The following is a 22,509-nucleotide window of genomic DNA, read 5'->3' on the forward strand; positions in this document are numbered from 1 at the left end:
TCAGCACGTGACCGCATTTATGCAAATTGCATACTTGCAGGAAAATGATCAGGTACAAAACTACAGTAGGTGTGAGGGTTGCAATCGCACCTGGGCCCTGGAGCCTAGGCAGCTCAAAAAGTTCCTTTGGCCTATATAAAAAGACTAATCCTATTAAAGACTTGCAATAACTATTACACCATTAGAGATTTAGCTTTTTTGCCAAGGAGAGGTGACATATCACGACAGGGACCCACCTTTGAATGATGGCAATGGAGCTCACATATTTTCTCCAATCTATGCACTATTTTACTGTATTTTTCATAGCAATTTTGCAGAAAAATATTTCATATATACACTATATAACACTTTTTTCCTTTTTTTCCCCATTTTCTATGGCAGTAATATAGTTTCAATGTTCTAGAGTAATCATTCTTGATAATTGATGGTGTAACCTTTATTGTTTTTCAAGTTATACCCTTTTTTGGTTGGCACCTGTTCACACTAGCTTGGATGTGCTGCTCTTTTTATCTATTTGTATCAAACCCTTTTTGGACATGTTGACTCCCACTCCTATCAGCTACAGGTGATTTTAAGTAGTTAGCTGGTCCATTCCTGCCCCATAAATTGTAGGCTATTTTGCCCAGTAGAGGTGACATTTGAGGACAGGGACCCAACTTTGAAGGATGCCTTGACATGGCAGTTGAGTTCACATATATTGGCCAATCTATGTGCTAAATACCTTCTTTTTTGCTGTGTTTTTCATAGCATTTTTGCAGATGAATATTTCATATATACAGAGCTGCTTTCTTTTCTTTTCATTTTTTTCCCATTTTCTATTGCAGAAATGCAGTTTCAGTGATCTAGAGTAATCATTCTTGGTAATTCATGGTTCAACTTTTACAGTTTTACAGTTTTTTATGTTACCATGTTAGTGCTGGTCTCGGCAGGTCACAGACAAAAGGAATGCCTGTGGCCTGCTGGAGTAGGTGATGAAGCAAGCGACTTTGTGCTGTGTAACAACTGCTAACAGTGTGGGTGTCTTGAGGAGGCAGATCCCGATAACAATGTAACAGCCAAAGTGGCTCAAGACCAGACAGGCCCTTCTGGCATTTGTCAGAATTGCCAGATGGCCAGTCCGGCCCTGCTTGACTGCCATTAGGTATCAAAATGAGATCCTCAGATTCATTGTGACTCCATATGCATGTGCAGTGGGCTCTGGGTTCCTTCTTATGCATGACAAAGCTAGGCCTCATGGAGATGAAGTGGATAATAATAATATTAATAATTTTTATTTATATAGCGCCAACATATTCCGCAGCACTTTACAATTAAGCGGGGACATGTACAGACAATAAATTCAATACAAGTTAAGACAATTCAAACAGTGACATTAGGAGTGAGGTCCCTGCTCGCAAGCTTACAATCTACAACAAGTGGATCAAGTGGATCAGCAGTTCCTGCATGATGAAGGCTTTGATGCTATGTATTGGCCTGCCTGTTACCCAAACTTGAATCAAATCAAGACATCATGTCTCGTTCCATCCACTAACGCCATGTTTCACCGCAGACTGTCCAGGAGTTGACTGATGCTTTAATCTAGGTCTGCGAGGAAATCCCTTAGGAGAACATCCACCACCTCATCAGGAGCAAGCCCAATGTCATACAGACATATGTAGGCCAGACACACTACTGAGCATCATTTCTGTCACGCTGTGACAATCTTCGGTAAGGAAGGGGGGCCTCAAACTGTCCCTGGAACTGGGACCCTAACTATCCCAGTCCCAAAGGTACTCTTGAAGGTAGAGAGGCCCCGAGTATCCAACCTTACTATGCTATGCTCCTTTTAAACATTGATCTGTCCCCTCCCCCACTACATGAGGCTTGAGACAGAAATGTATAGTAAACAAGACCCAAAGACAAAACAGGGATAACAGAAAACCTCTATCATACAAAAGCAATAACTAACAATAAGGCCGGTTTCACACGTCCTGATATTTCTGGTACCGAGTGGCACCCGTGTACCGCATCAGTACCACATGGACACACGGACGGCCACTGGGGAAGTAGCACTACTGTTAACCCTCTGTCCCCCGGCAGCTGGTGCTGAAGCCGGCTGTCATTCTCCCTGCTCTGCCTGAGAGCAGAGTAGAACTATGAGCGGTATATTAAAGTCCGAATGACAGGAGGAATCGGATGATGGGGGTAGCATCTGCTGTCGTTCGGACTTTAATATACCGCACATTGTTCTCCTCTGCTCGCAGGCAGAGCAGGGAGAATGACAGCCGGCTTCAGCACCAGCCAATAGGGGACAGCGGCTTACAGTAGCCGCTTCTTCCCAGCGGCCGTCTGTGTGCACAGAGGATCTGACTAGTTTTTATATGAAGAGGTAATGATCATATCAGTAGCAGCTGAAATGGAGCTGCATGTTTCTGACTAGCATAGAAAGGGTCGTTAAACTCTTCAGCACTAGAGGAAACTAAATCCTTTTAATGTGGAAGGCAAATCTCACCATTTCTAAAGAAGACCTTTGATTCATTACCAGATGTGACTGTCTGATTTCAGGTCTTCAAGGGGGATCTGAGACCCTCGTGACAATTTTCTTGCCTTGAGGCATTTCCATTGAAGTTGGATCAGCCTGTAATTTGAATTTCCACTTTGATTTTGAGTATCATTCCAAATCCAGACCTCCAAAGGATATTAATTTTGATTTACATTGATCATTTTTATTTTTCTCATTTCACTATGTAATGAATAAAGATTTGCAACTGGAATATTTCATTCAGTGATATCTTGGATGTGATATTTTAGTGTTCCCTTTGTTTTTTTGAACAGTGTATTATCATCCTCCCACAAATAGGATTTATCACTTATTTCAGTTATTTCACAAGTAGAGTTGAGCGAAACGGGTCGAAAAATTTCAAAAGTCGCCGACTTTTGGCAAAGTCGGGTTTCATGAAACGAAACCCGACCCTAGGATGAGGTCGGCCACGAGGTCGGCGACTTACGCGCCAAAGTCGCGTTTCAAAAGTTTGTTTTGCGCTCTTTTTCAGCTAATCAGGATCCACGGACACTGTGGGCAACGTGATGACATAGGCACGGGTCACCACCATCTTTCAGAAGGGCATGCAAGTGATTGGCTTGCTTTGGTGGGCGTCACAGGGGGTATAAAAGGGCGTGCACGCCGACCTCCATCTTACTTCTGCCGATCTCAGTATAGGGAGAGGTTGCTGCTGATTCTGTAGGGAGAGCGTTAGGCAGGGAAGAAGACAAAAAAACTGCTTCTGCTGCTAGCGATTTGGCCTGCACAACACACAAGTCACTGTGTGTGCAGTGCAAGGGGAGGCTATATAGTGGTGTATCAGTGGTGTTGGTTGTTGGGCTGCCTTCTAAGGCTTCCTGACATTCCTGCATTGCTGTTTACCCACTGCTCCGCAAACTGCTTTTTTAAAAGCAATCCCAATTTTTTTTTTTTGTCCTGCTGAGAAGAAAAAAAAACTGCTTCTGCTGCTAGCAATTTGGCCTGCACAACACACCAGTCACTGTGTGTGCAGTGCAAGGGGAGGCTATATTGTGGTGTATCAGTGGTGTTGGTTGTTGGGCTGCCTTTTAAGGCTTCCTGACAGGCTGGCATTGCTGTTTACCCACTGCTCTGCAAACTGCTTTTTTAAAAGCAATCCAATCTCCCTTATCCTCTAGTCACTTTTGTCACAGCTGTGCCATCGAGCCAGTGACATAGCGCTCAGATATCAGTGGGCCTCACACAATCCAAAAGTGTCCAGTGTCCAAAAGTGTGTGCAGAGATTCAAAATCTCCCTTATCCTCTAGTCACTTTGGTCACAGCTGTGCCATCGAGCCTGTCACATAGCGCTCAGATATTCATTGGGCCTCACACAATCCAAAAGTGTCCAGTGTCCAAAAGTGTGTGCAGAGATTCAAAATCTCCCTTATCCTCTAGTCACTTTGGTCACAGCTGTGCCATCGAGCCTGTCACATAGCGCTCAGATATTCATTGGGCCTCACACAATCCAAAAGTGTCCAGTGTCCAAAAGTGTGTGCAGAGATTCAAAATCTCCCTTATCCTCTAGTCACTTTGGTCACAGCTGTGCCATCGAGCCTGTCACATAGCGCTCAGATATTCATTGGGCCCAACACAATCCAAAAGTGTCCAGTGTCCAAAAGTGTGTGCAGAGATTCAAAATCTCCCTTATCCTCTAGTCACATTGGTCACAGCTGTGCCATCGAGCCTGTCACATAGCGCTCAGATATTCATCGGGCCTCACACAATCCAAAAGTGTCCAGTGTCCAAAAGTGTGTGCAGAGATTCAAAATCTCCCTTATCCTCTAGTCACTTTGGTTACAGCTGTGCCATCGAGCCTGTCACATAGCGCTCAGATATTCATTGGGCCTCACACAATCCAAAAGTGTCCAGTGTCCAAAAGTGTGTGCAGAGATTCAAAATCTCCCTTATCCTCTAGTCACTTTGGTCACAGCTGTGCCATCGAGCCTGTCACATAGCGCTCAGATATTCATTGGGCCTCACACAATCCAAAAGTGTCCAGTGTCCAAAAGTGTGTGCAGAGATTCAAAATCTCCCTTATCCTCTAGTCACTTTGGTCACAGCTGTGCCATCGAGCCTGTCACATAGCGCTCAGATATTCATTGGGCCTCACACAATCCAGAAGTGTCCAGTGTCCAAAAGTGTGTGCAGAGATTCAAAATCTCCCTTATCCTCTAGTCACTTTGGTCACAGCTGTGCCATCGAGCCTGTCACATAGCGCTCAGATATTCATTGGGCCTCACACAATCCAAAAGTGTCCAGTGTCCAAAAGTGTGTGCAGAGATTCAAAATCTCCCTTATCCTCTAGTCACTTTGGTCACAGCTGTGCCATCGAGCCTGTCACATAGCGCTCAGATATTCATTGGGCCTCACACAATCCAAAAGTGTCCAGTGTCCAAAAGTGTGTGCAGAGATTCAAAATCTCGCTTATCCTCTAGTCACTTTGGTCACAGCTGTGCCATCGAGCCTGTCACATAGCGCTCAGATATCAGTGGGCCTCACACAATCCAAAAGTGTCCAGTGTCCACAAGTGTCTGCAGAAATTCAAAATCTCCCCTGTCCTATAGACACCTTGTACCTTGTTTTACATTACTATATAGTTTGTTGGATTTTGTCTACATTTCTACCAAAAATGAGGAAGGCTGGTGAAGAGGCCGTGGAATTGGGCGGGGGTTGGCAGCTGGTAATGATGGTGTTGGTGGTGGATCTGATGGTAGTGGCAAGAGCAAAATAGGACCGAATGCAGGAGGTGTTGAGCCTGCGTCATCGTCTGGCTACATAAGGCCTCGAACGCTTAGTTTTCTAGGAGTTGGCAAACCGCTTTTAAAGCCAGAGCATCAGGAAAAAGTTTTGTCTTACATTGCTGACTCAGCCTCCAGCTCTATCGCCTCCTCTTCTTCAGTTGTAAAAAGTAAAAACTCTGAGTCGTCATTGGAGGCTCATGTTCATGAACCACACCTTTCCTTGTGTCCTTCACCCCAACCAAGATTGAAGGATGACGCAGGCCATACTACTGATTACTCCATGGAGCTGTTTTCACATACCATGCCTGGATTATCAAGTGAAATGGTGAATTAACCAGGCCAAGATGAATCTGACATAGAGTGCACTGATGCACAGCCGCTGATGGATGATTCTGCTGGTACATTCACTCAGAGCACTACATTGTCCTCGCAGTGTACAGAGCCAGATTCTGACCCTGATGAGACTCAGGTGCCCCTTCCCGCACACTATACCACCATACACGGTGACACAGAGGAAGGTGCACATGACATAGAAGAGGAGGTGATGGATGACCCAGTTGTTGACCCAGATTGGCATCCATTGGGGGAAGAGGGTGCTGCTTCCAATAGCTCAGATGAGGAGCATCCACAGCAGACATCGACATCGCAACAGCTGTTATCTGGCAGGCCCGGAGCACTCCAAAGACAGGTTCCAAACATCAAAAGAGTTGCTGGACAGCTTGTCCAGAGGGTCAAAAGATCACAGCGTGCTAGGCCGCAAAATGTCTGCCAAAGTAGGAAGAGTGCAGTGTGGCACTTTTTTGAACAAAATCCTCATGATCATGCCAAGGTTATCTGTAAGAAGTGCGCAAAGACCTTTAGCCGAGGGAAAAATCTGAAAAATTTGAATACCAGTTGCATGCTTAGACATTTAACCAGCATGCACTTGCAAGCGTGGACACAACACCAAACCTCAAGTGCCACATGTGCAACTGATCACAACGAAGGTAGTCAGCAACGCTACATTGTTTCCCCCACTGTAAGCCCACCGGTTAGCACAGCAGCAAATGTTGAGGTGTCGTTGCAAGGCCACAGCAGTCAGGGAATCCCACTGTTATATCAACGAAAGACTGATTCTAGGCCATCAGAAAGAACACCAACTCCATCACCATCATCAACCCTCTCTCAGTCCGCCCTGTCCACCACTACTTCCACCATATGCAGCTCTCAAGTCCAGCTCACCCTCCCAGACACTATGAGTAGGTCAAGAAAGTACTCAGTCTCTCATCCGCGTACACTGGGTTTGAATGCCCACATTGCCAAACTAATCTCGTTTGAGATGATGCCCTTTCGGTTGGTGGAAAGCACAGCTTTCCGCGAACTCATGGCCTATGCAGTACCACACTATGACCTACCCAGTCGCCACTTCTTCTCTCACAAAGCCATCCCAGCCCTCCACCATTATGTGAAAGACCGCATTGTCCATGCACTCAAGCAGTCAGTGAGCGGAAAGGTGCACCTCACAACTGATGCATGGTCCAGTCGGCATGGCCAGGGCCGTTACGTGTCCATCACTGCGCACTGGGTTAATGTGGTGGATGCAGGGTCCACAGGGGACAGCGGTGGTGGGACAGTGCTGCCTAGCCCACGGTATAGGAAACAGTTGGCTGTAGGCGTTCGACCCTCCTCTTCCTCCTCCAGAAGCGAAAGCTCGTCCACAGAGCGCAGTCGTACGAGCACTCCATCTGCAGCTGCCACTGTTGCACACGATGTGTCCCCCTATCGAGCAGCTAGTGGAAAGCGTCAGCAGGCTGTGTTGCAGATGATGTGTTTGGGCAACAGACACACCGCCGAGGTGCTGGCCGAGTACTTGAAGCGACAAACTGAGTCATGGCTGGGCAGTGTACATCTTGAGGCAGGCAAGGTAGTTAGTGATAACGGCCGTAATTTTGTGGCAGCCATAGCCCTTTCAAAACTCAGCCATATACCTTGCTTGGCTCACACCTTGAACCTGGTGGTGCAGTGCTTCCTCAAAAATTATCCGGAGTTAACAGCCCTGCTCCAGAAGGTGCGAAGACTGTGCGCGCACATCCGCCGGTCGCCTGTACACTCCGTTCGTATGCAGAAGCTGCAGCGATTGCTCCACCTTCCCAACCACCGCCTCATTATCGACATTGCAACAAGGTGGAACTCCACCCTGCACATGGTGGAGCGGCTGTGCGAGCAGAGGCAGGCCATAATGCATTTTTGGGAGGATACACGGCCAGGCACTTTGAGAGCAGACATGGAGTTGACAGGTGTGCAGTGGTCGAAGCTGAAAGACCTCTGTAAAGTCCTTCAGTGTTTTGAGGAATGCACACGGCTGGTAAGCGCAGACGACGCCATCCTAAGCATGAGCATCCCACTTATGCGTCTGCTCATGCAAACTTTGACGCACCTTAAGGAGCAGGCGTCTGCAGCCGATGTTGATGAGGAGGAAGAGGAGGAGGGAATCCTTGATGACATTCAGCCATTGTCTGCTCAGGGACCTCTCCTGGACGAGGTGGAGGAAGAAGAGGAGGAGGAGGAGGATGATGGGGATGATTACTTAGGGGAGGAGGATGCATCTCGTGGGGCAAGTGAAAATGTTGGCGTGGCAAGGTCTGGTACAGGGTTTGTGCGTGACTGGAGGGATGTGGATTTGCCAGAAAGTGCTCCTCCAACCAGCACTCGCTGTGCATCATTGACACCGGGAACATTGGCCCACATGTCAGATTATGCCTTGCAGATCCTAAAAAGGGACCCACGCATTGCCAAAATGATGAACGATGACGACTACTGGTTCGCCAGCATCCTGGATCCACGCTATAAAGGCAAATTACAAAACATCATGCCACAGGAGAACCTTGACCTAATATTGGCTAATAAACAAGCAACTCTGGTAAATCGGTTGCTTGAGGCATTCCCAGCACACAGCAGCGGTGATGGTTCTCACACGAGCCGTACGGGCCGGGGGCAGCTTGGCAGAGGTGTTCGTGGTGCACACAGCAGAAGTGGCGTTGGAGACAGGGGTTTCATAACAATGTTGTGGACTGATTTTTCAAGTACCGCTCACACAACTGGTAATACTGCATCGATGGAAAGTGACAGGAGACAGCAGTTGTCAACTATGGTTACAAACTACTTTTCCTCCCATATCGATGTTCTCCCACACAGGTCATTCCCCTTTGACTATTGGGCCGCTAAACTGGACACCTGGCCTGAATTGGCACAATATGCCTTACAGGAGCTCGCTTGCCCAGCTGCAAGTGTGCTATCGGAAAGAGTCTTCAGTGCAGCTGGATCAATCCTGACAGAAAAAAGGACCCGTCTGTCAACCCAAAATGTGGATGATCTAACCTTCATTACAATGAACCACGCATGGGTTTCCAAGGATTTTGTCCCACCTTCCTCTGATGACACATAGGGTGACAGAAAAATGGCTTGCTTTGGTCCACCTCTTCCTGGGACTTGACCTATTTCACCTTTTGCATCAGCTGAATGTCCAACATCAACATATGCCACTTTCTAAAACTCCCTAACTGTGCTGCCTCCCCCCCCATGGCCAGGGTCACCACCTAGCGCACGACACCGTGCGAGTGCCGTTGCCCTGGACAGGTTGGTAGGCCGACTCTTGGGCGCGGGCACTGGTACAGGGTCCTTCATAGTGCAACCAAGTGTCTCTGACGGTGGTGGTGCACACCCGCCGTCAGACACACCGCCGTACTATGAGGGGCCCAGTGCCAGTACCGACGCCCACGAGTGGGCCCCCCTTGCTTGGGCAGGGCCCCAGCATTTGCAATCTTTACCTCTCCCTGCTCCTCCGCTGTGTAGTCTGGGCCGTCAAATCCATACTGTGCCTGACACCGTCTGAGCCTGCCTCCTGATGTATAGACATATATTTTGAATGTGTACGCTATCCATACATGTTATCCGGGGAAACGGTACCCTTTCTAACCTTTGTGCAATCACGTGCAATCCATACTGGGCCTAACACCGTCTGAGCCTGCCTCCTGAGACATATATTTTGAATGTGTACGCTATCCATACATGTTATCCGGGGAAACGGTACCCTTTCTAACCTTTGTGCAATCACGTGCAATCCATACTGGGCCTAACACCGTCTGAGTCTGCCTCCTGAGACATATATTTTGAATGTGTACGCTATCCATACATGTTATCCGGGGATACGGTACCCTTTCTAACCTTTGTGCAATCACGTGCAATCCATACTGGGCCTAACACCGTCTGAGCCTGCCTCCTGAGACATATATTTTGAATGTGTACGCTATCCATACATGTTATCCGGGGATACGGTACCCTTTCTAACCTTTGTGCAATCACGTGCAATCCATACTGGGCCTAACACCGTCTGAGCCTGCCTCCTGAGACATATATTTTGAATGTGTACGCTATCCAAACATGTTATCCGGCGAAACGGTACCCTTTCTAACCTTTGTGCAATCGCGTGCAATCCATACTGGGCCTAACACCGTCTGAGCCTGCCTCCTGATGTATAGACATATATTTTGAATGTGTACGCTATCCATACATGTTATCTGGGGATACGGTACCCTTTCTCACCTTTGTGCAATCACATGTAATCCATACTGGGCGTGAGAACGGCTGGCGAGCTGTTAAGCAAGCTACAGCACCTGTGGTTTGCACACGTAAGTTTTTCATTTTTTCAGGAATGACGGTTAGGCCTAATTCCGGAACTGCGGTTGACCTGCACTTACTGGGAAATCATTGTTCGCGGGTAATAATTGTAAACAGTGATCCCCATCACTAACGTTGTTCAGCGGGTTATCTGCACCTGTAAGCGACAAACGCTGGCCTTTTCAGTGTAGCGCACATGCAGCCACGGACATGTAAGGGCATGACACACCAGTTATTGGCCAATCTCATGTGCCAGAGCCTCACGTGTCCCTCTAGTAAGCCGGACTCGGACCGTGGGGCATGACGGAGTCTCGTTCGTTAACGGAATTAAGCTTGCAATGTGTGCATCTGTTCTGTAGCTGGCATGGTTGAGGTTTCCCAGGTGGAGTCGAATTTAACCGTAGGCTCCACTCCTGGTGGTGCCCTTCTGGACATTCCTTTAAGGTTCAGCTTTGCAACCATACTGCCCAAGTAAAAGAAACACTTTGCCTTCATGAACGCTGTTTGGAGGGTCATGACTCGTGGGAATAACGCCGCCCAATCAGTTAACCTGCTAGAGAGATCCTTCGTTGCTCCCAAGCATGACATCACACTCCCTAGGAAGAAGGTAATGCCACTGTGGCGACCGTACTCCTGTGGGCGACACAAGTGCACTGATGCCCAGCCACTGCTCGATGAATCTGCTGGTACATTGACCCAGACCACTACATTCCCCTCGCATGCTACACGACCTGAATCTGACCCTGATGAAACTCAGGTTACCCTTCCCATATACAGTTCCATCTTACACGGTGACAAAGAGGAAGCTGCAGATGAAAGTGCAGGTTCGGCCCACCCGCCATCAGACACACCACCGTACTATCAGGGGCCCTGTGCCAGTGCCGTCGCCAACGAGTGGGCCCCCCCTGCTTGCCCAGGATCACAGCACTTGCAAAGTTGAAATACTGTGCAGTGAGATGGAAGATGGGGACGACGAGGAATCCAGACAAGTACAGGGATTCCCTAGCGAGGAGACTTATTTGATTGTTTTCAATGTTGGGACAGCAATTTTTGGGGAGCACTATACTCTGGAGAATGATAGATGGGGCCCACCATACACTGGAACATTCCAAAGGTGGACATAAGACACTGGGGCAGCATTTACAGGGCCCATTATACACTAGAGCATTAGAAATGGGGCCCATTATGTTTGGAGCATTATTTGGGCCCATAAGACAGTGGAGCTTCATCCATGGGGACCAACATATACTGTAGCATTATGTGGAGCTCATCATATACTGTTTCAAACATTATATGGGACCAATGATTCTGTATGGAGAAATAGATGGGCCTCGTCATGAGATGTAAAAAGTGAGGTATTTTTCATTGTACTATACCGCTATTTCTCTGCCGTATCGGAGCATGATGAGTTGTGGTATGTGTTAAAGGGGCGCTCTTTCGCCCAGGGCACATGAAAACCTGCAGCCAGCCCCCCCTCCCCACAACTTTAGCAAAATAACCCCCATTTTTCAGTGCGTAACTTGTATTATGAAGTTAATTAAGGTTGACAAGCTTAAGTAAGAAGAATTGATGCTTTTGGCATTCAAATGGGCACTGTAGGTGTGTTTCCTGTCCTCCTCTCACTGCCGACTTTTATTCCCCATTGACTTACATTGGGTTTCGTGTTTCGGGACGACCCCGACTTTTCCCTATAATCGGACGATCTTGCTCGACCCGACTTTTGGAAAAGTCGGGTTTCACGAAACGAAACGCGACCCTAAAAAACCAAAAGTCGCTCAACTCTATTCACAAGTACAGTCATGGCCAAAAGTATTGACACCCCTGCAATTCTGTCAGATAATACTCAGTTTCTTCCTGAAAATGATTGCAAACACAAATTCTTTGGTATTATTATCTTCATTTAATTTGTCTTAAATGAAAAAACACAAAAAGAATTGTCCTAAAGCCAAACTGGATATAATTCCACACCAAACATAAAAAGGAGGGTGGACAAAAGTATTGGCACTGTGCGAAAAATCATGTGATGCTTCTCTAATTTGTGTAATTAACAGCACCTGTAACTTACCTGTGGCACCTAACAGGTGTTGGCAATAACTAAATCACACTTGCAGCCAGTTGACATGGATTAAAGTTGACTCAACCTCTGTCCTGTGTCCTTGTGTGTACCACATTGAGCATGGAGAAAAGAAAGAAGACCAAAGAACTGTCTGAGGACTTGAGAAACCAAATTGTGAGGAAGCATGAGCAATCTCAAGGCTACAAGTCCATCTCCAAAGACCTGAATGTTCCTGTGTCTACCGTGCGCAGTGTCATCAAGAAGTTTAAAGCCCACGGCACTGTGGCTAACCTCCCTAGATGTGGCCGGAAAAGAAAAATTGACAAGAGATTTCAACGCAAGATTGTGCAGATGTTGGATAAAGAACCTCCACTAACATCCAAACAAGTTCAAGCTGCCCTGCAGTCCGAGGGTACAACGGTGTCAACCCGTACTATCCGTCGGCATCTGAATGAAAAGGGACTGTATGGTAGGAGACCCAGGAAGACTCCACTTCTTACCCCGAGACATAAAAAAGCCAGGCTGGAGTTTGCCAAAACTTACCTGAAAAAGCCTAAAACATTTTGGAAGAATGTTCTTTGGTCAGATGAGACAAAAGTAGAGCTTTTAGGGCAAAAGCATCAACATAGAGTTTACAGGAGAAAAAAGAGGCATTCATAGAAAAGTACACGGTCCCTACAGTCAAACATGGCGGAGGTTCCCTGATGTTTTGGGGTTGCTTTGCTGCCTCTGGCACAGGACTGCTTGACCGTGTGCATGGCATTATGAAGTCAGAAGACTACCAACAAATTTTGCAGCATAATTTAGGGCCCAGTGTGAGAAAGCTGGGTCTACCTCAGAGGTCATGGGTCTTCCAGCAGGACAATAACCCAAAACACACTTCAAAAAGCACTAGAAAATGGTTTGAGAGAAAGCACTGGAGACTTCTAAGGTGGCCAGCAATGAGTCCAGACCTGAATCCCATAGAACACCTGTGGAGAGATCTAAAAATGGCAGTTTGGAGAAGGCACCCTTCAAATATCAGGGACCTGGAGTAGTTTGCCAAAGAAGAATGGTCTAAAATTCCAGCAGAGCATTGTAAGAAACTCAGTGATGGTTACCGGAAGTGGTTGGTCGCAGTTATTTTGGCTAAAGGTTGTGCAACCAAGTATTAGGCTGAGGGTGCCAATACTTTTGTCCGGCCCATTTTTGGAGTTTTGTGTGAAATGATCAATGTTTTGCTTTTTGCTTCATTCTCTTTTGTGTTTTTTCATTTAAGACAAATTAAATGAAGATAATAATACCAAAGAATTTGTGTTTGCAATCATTTTCAGGAAGAAACTGAGTATTATCTGACAGAATTGCAGGGGTGTCAATACTTTTGGCCATGACTGTATATGAATCCTGATAGATAGATGTAACTTGTATGTGTACCGATAACTGTTTACAATATAGTGACAAGTAGGTATGTGATTGGATCACTGTTGGGCTGCTTTCACAATAATTTCCTGGTGGATTTCAAGTACAAGTGTCCAACATTGTTGGGAATATAATTGATCATGGCAATGAACTGCTGGATGTCTTGTGAATCAAAAGTACGAAACTGTTGACATGAAAGTTTTGCTGTATTGATATATTGTTGCATAAAATGTGCTCCTTTTGTATTCATCAATCATTGAACTCTCCACTCTGTTGAATCTTTTGCAAGTTGGTCTCATGAAGGGTAAGATCCTTTCAAAATTGTTTTCCCTTTAGCTGTACAAACTCTTCCCCTGGCTGATGAAGGTGCCTGGGCCGCATCAGAAACTTTTCACTATCCAACGCACTTACCTAGACTTTTTACGAGCGATCATCCAGAAACACAGGGACACCTGGGATCCCGCAAGCAGGAGGGACTTCATTGATGCCTTTTTTGAGGAAATAGAAAAGGTAAGCAAATACTGTATTAGGCCATCCTCCACATGTCTGTGTTTCAAGTACATGTGGCATTCATTTTGTTTTTTTTCATGGATACCACATGTACCTATTATAATCTATGGTGCTGCACATGTGTCTGTGCAAACCACATGAAGACTTGTCTATTTTTTACCAGCAGCATGGATAACAAGGGCCAATAAAAGCCTATGGGTCCGTGTAAAGCACACAGATGGCATCCGTTTGTCATCAGTGTTCCGTACATGTGCTGTATGTGTTTAACAAGCAAGTTTAGCAAGTTCAGAAAAGAGCGACCAGAATGGTGACCGGTCTGCAAACCCTGTCTTATGAGGAAAAGTTGCAGGATTTGGGAATGTTTAGCTTGCAAAAGAGAAGACTGAGAGGAGACTTAATAGCTGTCTACAAATATCTCAAGGGCTGTCACATTGTAGAAGGATTATCTTTATTCTCATTTGCACAAGGAAAGATTAGAAGCAACGGGATGAAACTGAATGGGAGGAGACACAGATTAGATATTAGAAAAAACTTTTTGACAGTTAAAGTGATCAATGAGTGGAACAGGCTGCCACGAGAGGTGGTGAGTTCTCCTTCAATAGAAGTCTTCAAACAGAGGCTGGACAGACATCTGTCTGGGATGATTTAGCGAATCCTGCATTAAGCAGGGGGTTGGACCAGATGGCCCAGGAGGTCCCTTCCAACTCTACCATTCTATGATTCTATGAACATTGCAAAGTATAGGAAAAGTTTAGAAATAAATTTTTCTTAAGCCATACCGGAAAAAAAACTGATGGTACACTGACCTGAAACACTTAGGACACCGGTACTGGAAAAAAATTATTAAACAGACTTGTGAAGGTAGACCTTACATATACCATATATGATATTTCATAATCATTAATTTTATAGGTTCCATTTAATCTAATCTGTAGGTATACATTACGTATTACCAGTCCACCTAACCTCTAAGGCTGGAGTCTCTTTAGCAATTTTAAAATCGTTCCAATTTTGTTCTTGCAAAGTCATACGAGTGTAATGCAATTGTCATGTGTTTTTCTTGCGAGTACAATTCGATTTTTCACACTTAGCATCTGATTTACATCGGAATACAGTGTGATTGCTATCCGATTTTAATGTGATTTTTAACATGAGCTTTTATATAGAGAAATTCTCTATGTCATTTACACATCGTTTTCAAAGGAATATACTGTACAGTATATGTAATAGATAAATAGAGATGAAGAGCCGACAATTCATCTGCCGTGTACAGTAAAATCACACCGTGACAGCTTAGTATAGAATAGATACTGTATATACTCATAGAGTAGATAGATATAAAGATGTCACTGATATACAGTATATGATAGCATAAAAGTTGGCAATTCAACAGCCGTGTACAGTAAAATACAACAAGACCCGACAGGATAGAATAGATGGATTACATACAGTATATGGAGCGCCCGCCAGGGTCGGGGGGGTTACTCGATACCGGGTCGGTTCTTATGGGGATGTGTCACAGCAGCAGTGACCTGGTTCGTGGACCTGGGCGTCCAATGAAAATGATGATAAAAGGGTATAAAGGCTAGAAAGTTTATAAAAGATCGTTACTCCACCTGTGGTTTTCGGCAAATAAGGTGTTAGCTGACGCTGCAGATTCAGTCCTCTGGGGCAGTTGTTGATGCAGCAGAATTGGTTCAGCTCTCCACAGGCAGAGCTATTCACCAGGGAAGGTATGGTGTTAAAGATGATGGCGGTTGTAGTGTAGGGCAGAGGGCGCAGTAAATAAGCTGAGGACACAGCTGGGTGCAGTCTTTACACTTTTACTCACAGTTCTGAGGTTACAATCCCCAGTCTGAGAGCTGTGTCCTCCAGGTCTGTGGTCCAGCCAGCTCTCAGGTAACTTGGTGGTCACGCTACCAGCATTCCCTTCAGATGTTCCTTTCCTGGCCGTCTCATAACGCTGGCTACCACCTCTCCTGCCCTGCGTCTTCACACACAGTGTCTCGAGCCAGCAGACTCTGATCTTGTCGGGCAACGTTGGTCAGGCCCCGGGATCCTATATGTCTGCCTTTTCAGTGAATGAGTGTGGATTGGCTGCAGCACTTACAGATACTGCTGCCTCCGATTTCCTAGCTGAGTCCTTAGTTTCTCCTCTAGTTTTGGGGCCGGTCCCCTAACTGCGACCTGGTCCCTCCACTGACCACACCGGTGGATGCGGCCCCCACGGATGGATTGCTCACTATCCGTGCCCCTAAGACCTCTTCTTCCTCTTCTCCTCTGGAGCCTATCTCTCTTCTCTCTCTGTAGTCTGGGGACAAGCTGCTCTCAGCTTCAGCCACCCCTGTAGACTGTCCCTCTGGTTTCAATTCAGTCTGGGGATGATCTTCTCTCTCTGCTTCCATCCCCTTCCCTCTCCTCTCCCAGACTGTCTGACTCACTGTCTGACTACACTCTTCTAGACTCCTCCCACTTAACACTTTCTCCACTCACACCCTCTATCCAGCTCTCTCCAGGCCTTTGAGAGATCTGGTGTTGTGTGCAGGTGTTAAGAGTCCTGGGTAGCGCCCCCTCCTCACCCGAGATGAGGTGCAGTACCTCTGTGGTGACTGGACCGCAGGGGCACCATATATATACACATAGAATGGATAGGTATATACTGTAGATGTCAGTGACATATACAATTAGTGCACGTGCAGCTTATTGTACATGTATTTAATTATTAAAAGATTTTTCTGAAAAAAACTAGCGTGGGCTCCCACATAATTTTCTTAACCAGCAGAGGGAAAGCTGACGGCTAGGGGCAGATGTTTATAGCCTGGGAAGGGGATGTAATACCCATGGAGCTTCCCAGAATATTAATATCAGCTCACAGCTGTATACATAGCCATTACTGGCTATCAAAATGGGGGACCCCAAAAAAATTAAGTAGGGTTCACCTATAATTAATAACCAGCAAAGGCTATGCAGACAGCTGTGGGCTGATATTAATAGCCTAGGAAGGGGCCATGGATATTGCCCCTCCCCAGGCTTAAAACATCAGCTCTCAGCCACCCCAGAAAAGGCACATTTTTAAGATGTGCCAATACTGGCACTTAGCCTCGTTCTTCCCACTTGCCCTGTAGCAGTGGCAAGTGGGGTGATAGTTGGGAGGGTTGATGTCACCTTTGTATTTTCAGGTGACATCAAGCCCAGAGAGTTGTCAGTAAGATGCCCCCATTACTAACCCTATAGTCAAACTGTATATAAGCACACACAAACAGAAAAAAGTCCTTTAATTGAAATAATGACAGACTCCTGTGAGGCAGTGACCCCTGTTATAGCTGGGGGCACTGTGTGTTCTCCCCAGGATATGCACAGAGGCGTATTGAGGCTATGAGGATGCATTGTGGTCACAGGAGTAGCTGGAATTGTAATGGGCAAGCAGTGACCGATATCACAGGTAGGGGTCGCTGTGTGTTCTCCCCAGGATGTGTATGGAGGCGTATGAAGGACATAGATGTGCATGGCCATCACGGACGTAGCTGTGTCTGCAATGTAGACTGATAATAAAAGTGTTAGTCTTGGACATGTTAATGTCCAAGACAGAGGTAAGGCAAACCTGCTCTGGATGTTGTGTATGAAACAGATTGCAGTATGATAGCAGTTTGTGCAGTCTGTAGCATTCCGGACCCAGGTTTTCCATGTGGCGGAAGGCCACAGGTTTCTGTGATAAAAGCCCTGCAAGAAAGGGTTAGAGAGTTCTGATTAAGTCTCTGAGTGAGTGCTTAGTGAGTCTCAGGTGTGTCAGGGCCAGAGTGAGGCTTGGCAACCCGCAGTGTACACAGAGATGCAAGTCGTCCACGGTGACTGGTCTCGGATCTGGACAGTCCTGTGCCCGGAGGTGAACTGGAGGTGGATGTCCTGTGCCCGAAAGAAGACTGGCGTATGTAGCGATTGCAAAATAGGTGGATATGGTACCCGGCTGTGATCCAGAGGATATCCTGGACTGTGTACGGCTGTGTGAGTAAAGAGACTATGATGCAGCAGTGCAAAACACCCATGGGAACTAGTCAGAGGAGGACTAGCGTGTGTAGAGCTTGCAACATGTAATGCTGTGTGAACAGAGTCCTGGATACGGTGCATTAACACCCACGGGAACTAGTCAGAGGAAGACTGGTGTGTTTAGTGTCTGTATAATGAACATTGCTGTATAATATATTTCTGCAAATGGTGAAATAAATACTAGTTATATGCACTGAAGTTATATGCACTTGTGTGGATTGGACTTTTAATGCTGTGATGAAACACATTAAAGAGACTTTTGTGTTTGAATTTTGTGGGTCACTGCCTCTTCATTACATACGGTGCTACCGCTGCCTTACACTCCTTTAATAAATCTTGATTAAACCATACTCATGACATCACCCATTCCACAGACGCCATTGCCTCCTGCAAGAGAATTAAAGTAAAAAAACAACAATATTCCTCAGCTGTCCACTGAGATGATAATCCATTTGTCCCATGATAGGTCTAGCCCTGCTACATCTAGATGGCAGGCTGCATGGTTGTATGATGTGACAGTACAGGCTATCATCCAGCAGAAACACTGAGCATCATGTGCTCACTGTCTCCCTGGAAACTCCTATTATCTTTCTGATGGCATTGCGATCGTGAGAAAATTCTCATGCTTGCGGTGCCATAAGAAAGGTCCTGGGAGTTCACAACCAATGAACTCATTTCACCTATCTGATGTCAGCGCGAACGCCGTGGGAAATTTTCCTACTCACAACATGTGCAATCTAAAATATGGCTGATACCTAAACAACCCCCACTGACCAATCTTGTGCACTGTCTGTACTTCAAAACCCCAGCGAGCTGCTTCCATTGCAGCACCAATCCGGAAAGAATGAGACCCAATATCATCCCCATTCAAACCACACAGTATCAAGCTGTGCCGGAAAATGCTCACGACAGTGCAGACCCATCCTGGTGCATTAAAAAGGAACCTGGGTAGAAACCCCTTATTTCCAAAAATAAGGAAAGCCATCTCACTGGACAGTCCTCCAAATCTTCCAGTCCCCAAAGCTCAATTACGCTACCCTTTCCATAGGTATCAGTCTAAGGGTATGTTTCCATGGTCCATATTGGCATATTGGCAGCGCTTTGAACACAGCACATGCCCACTCCATCCAAAGCGCTGATGGCTTTTGTACACGTAGTGATTCTGCATGTATTCATTGAACCACTTAGTATTTTTACTCACTATTTCACTCACCCTGAATGCACCAAAAGGCCAAAACTAAAGCCATCCCAGACAAACAACATTTGTACTCTGACCTGCAAACAGTCCTAAGATGGCCCAGCAGCTGGCCTAAAATTACGAAACATACTGGACGTCTTCCATCCTTGGCTGTGTATTTCTTACAAAAACCTTTCAATGCCTGACAGACCAAGGAATCCTTGTTAACATCCTTCCAACCCATTAGCTTAAAGAAAAATGTTAAAAGTGCTATCTTGCCAGAAACAACCGCAAAAAATAAATCCTCCTCAAATGCTCTACCAATCATTTATAGTAAAGGTACACCTGAAACACTCAAACACATGCTCAACCAACTGAGTCAACAAGATCCTCGAATGAGTAACAAGATCCTGCCATTCTTGCCACACCCACACATATTTTACCCAGGTGCCATGAGCAACAGAATTCTTCTCCAAATTTAATTTTTGGACATACCTATAAAATACAATGAAGGGTTTTTTGTAACAGAATTGTTTGTAAAACCTACGGACAAAAATAATCTTTTAAGATATGAGAGCTCCCATCCGCGCAGTCTAGTTGAAGCTCTACCATTTAGCCAATTTCTGAGAGTGAAAAAAATAGTCAGTGATGACACTAGTTTTGAATTTTCCCTTAAAGAAATGAAAAAGAAATCTAAACAAAGGAACTACCCCAATAAAGTTTTACAAAAATGTGAGGGTAGAGTGAGAAACATTAGTAGGGAGAACTTGTTGGTTATGCAAGAAAAGAATCTTAGTACACCCCTTAAAATTCCATTTGTGACAACATTCTGTGAAGAAAGTGGAGACGTGGTTGGTGAAATTAGGAAGCATTGGCCCATGTTATCTAAGTGTCTTCCTGAGATAGAACAGTTTCGTTCTCCACCTCTGGTATCTTATAAGCGCTAAGTCAATTTGAAAGATAGATTGGTTCATGCTGACATTGGTTCCAAAAAAAATCTTCTCAATTGTCGTTTACAGGTTGTTCTGCCCATTAAGTGCTGTCCAGCTATGGCCATTAGATGTCATAGTTGTTCTTTTTTTTCCCTATTCATGGATTTAGAAGCCTTTCCCTTTAATAGTTGTTCTGTTTTGAACCACCCCTTCATCTTTCCTGGGCTAGGGAAGTTGTAGCCATTTTCTCCCCGGATCTGTGAGCTACACACACGTACCCTGCTCTCTGCAAATCACTGCTTCTGTCAAGTGGATTCCAGGGAGAGTTTAATGCAGTTATGTGTTGTGCTATGTATCTGTGTTAGCTAGCCATAATGCAGCCCCCGTGATATGTGCAAAGTATTTCCAGCTCGTTGTAATGCTCTTGCACTGCATGTAGTTAGATGCATCCCTGTTCAGGTAGTGCAATGCTGGCAGCCTAAGTTGCTTAGATTTCTCTCTTCACTGCATTGTGTGATGTATTACTCAACCTCTGTAATAATGCCTGCTACTGATGTAATAGCACCCTGTATTACTGCTGTTGTTATCTGCCAGTACTGATATACTGTACTGTCTATTTCTTTGTAGTTTTTACCCGATCTCATCCAATGTTGTGTTCACCAATCTCCTCCACTATATCATCCGTTATCATCTACCATTGTTACTCACATCATCTCAATAAATATAGACTTAAGCACCCATACAGTCTTTTTACTCGGAATGGATGAAGGGTTTAGCCATATGCTGGAATCCACACAGCGTCACATGTGGAAGAAGGCAGAACAGTAAAAATGGACCGCTGGTCGCACGCGGTGATTACCCAGGTTGTACGGGACCACTACCACCCAAACTGCTCTACATATGGGTATTACAGCAGCCGCCATACAACCCCAGGGAATAAGTGCACAGGGCTCAGTAAAAACGGAATCCCCGGTAGCAGGTGGTGGTTACACAGGCTATACGGGACCGCTATCCAGTATCCGGTCCCGTATGCGGTGCAGTCTGGGTAGACTGTACTGCATACAGGTATTACAGCAGCCGCCATACAGCCGCAGGGAACAAGAGCACAGGGCTCAGTAAAAATCAACCGTTGGTCACACGCAGTGATTGCATAGATGGACGGGACAGCTACCACCCAAACTGCTCCACATATGGGTATCATAGCAGCCGCCATACAGCCGCAGAACAAGAGTGCAGCCTGCCAACAAGCACTACACCATTCCCGCCACTCTGAAGTCCGTCTATACATAGACTCGGTTTCCCGCCAATACACTCAGCAGTGCACAGCTAAACGCACAATGTCTCGAAACAGCACATCTTCACTCAAAATGAGATCATGAGCAAGCTCTAGCAGGTTGTCAATAGCAGAGCTCGCTGCTGTCACTCATGCCAAAGCCGAAGCAGCTAAAGCAAGATCCTCTTTCGCCGAAAGAGAGATGCATCTAAAGCTGAGACAAGCAGGTCAAGATACGGAAACTGCACGCCTACAAATGGAAACTGCATGCCTGCAAGCCGAAACCGCATGTTTACAGGCAGAGAAAGAGGCGGAAACTGCACACCTGCAAGCCAAAACCGCACATTTGCAGGCAGAGAAAGAGGCGGAAATTGCACGCCTGCAAGCTGAAACTGCACGTTTGCAGGCAGAGCTAGAAAGACTTGCGCCAGACAAAGAGACAGCAGCTGCAATAGCTAAGGCAGAGTATTTGGAATCTATGAAGGATCCTGATTGTGAGAGACGCGGCAACATTCTCGGACCAGATCTAGAGCAGCAAGTGTAGCAATATGTTATATGTTGATGTGGCCTATAGGGGTCTCACTACTTTGATGTGTGTACTATAGAGTGTAAGAACTTGTTGGTTAGTTGTTAGCAGACATCTTGTAATGGAGGAATGTATCACAAGTCTCATATAATAAACAAGCCTGGAGATATCCAAGGAGTGTGATCCTTGACCGGAAATACATAACAGAACATGGTGGCAGCTGGACACAGAACCTGCAACTCCTCAGAGCTTGTGTGAGGCTGGGACTGTACAGAGGATCACAGAGAATCACAGCACCTGTAAGTACAGACTCCCTGACATTACTGCAAAATGGAGACTGGTCTGAAGCCCCCTCAGGGACTGGATGTGACTTCATGTAATTTGTCCCAGACTTGGAGACATTGGAAGGAAGAGTTTACACTGTATGTGGATCTCACAGTGGCCCCCACTGTTGACAAATGAAAAGTGAAGCTGTTTTATTACCTTATTGGGAAAATAGCAGAGAATTAGCCCACACCTTACTCCCAAACACAGACAACCTCCTTCTAGCAGATATTGTGCAGGCATTTGATAAACACTGTGACCCAAAGAAAAACGAGACAGTGGAAAGATATAACTTTTTCACAAGACATCAGGAGGATGGTGAAAATGTGG

The 22,509-nt window shown here is 45.9% G+C and overlaps 1 protein-coding gene across 1 annotated transcript in view; it reads left to right on the plus strand.

Moving 5' to 3' along the window:
• Positions 1-22,509, plus strand: part of LOC141053167 (cytochrome P450 2D17-like) — a 101,337-nt gene that overhangs the window by 37,919 nt on the left and 40,909 nt on the right. Inside the window, exon 5 of the mRNA XM_073550530.1 lies at positions 13,730-13,903. Coding sequence (XP_073406631.1) covers positions 13,730-13,903 — 174 coding nt within the window. The remainder of the gene's footprint in view (positions 1-13,729; positions 13,904-22,509) is intronic.

The sequence above is a fragment of the Dendrobates tinctorius genome, unplaced genomic scaffold (genome assembly GCF_039654945.1).
Source record: "Dendrobates tinctorius isolate UK_male_01 unplaced genomic scaffold, ASM3965494v1 ptg000165l, whole genome shotgun sequence".
Lineage (NCBI taxonomy): Eukaryota > Metazoa > Chordata > Amphibia > Anura > Dendrobatidae > Dendrobates > Dendrobates tinctorius.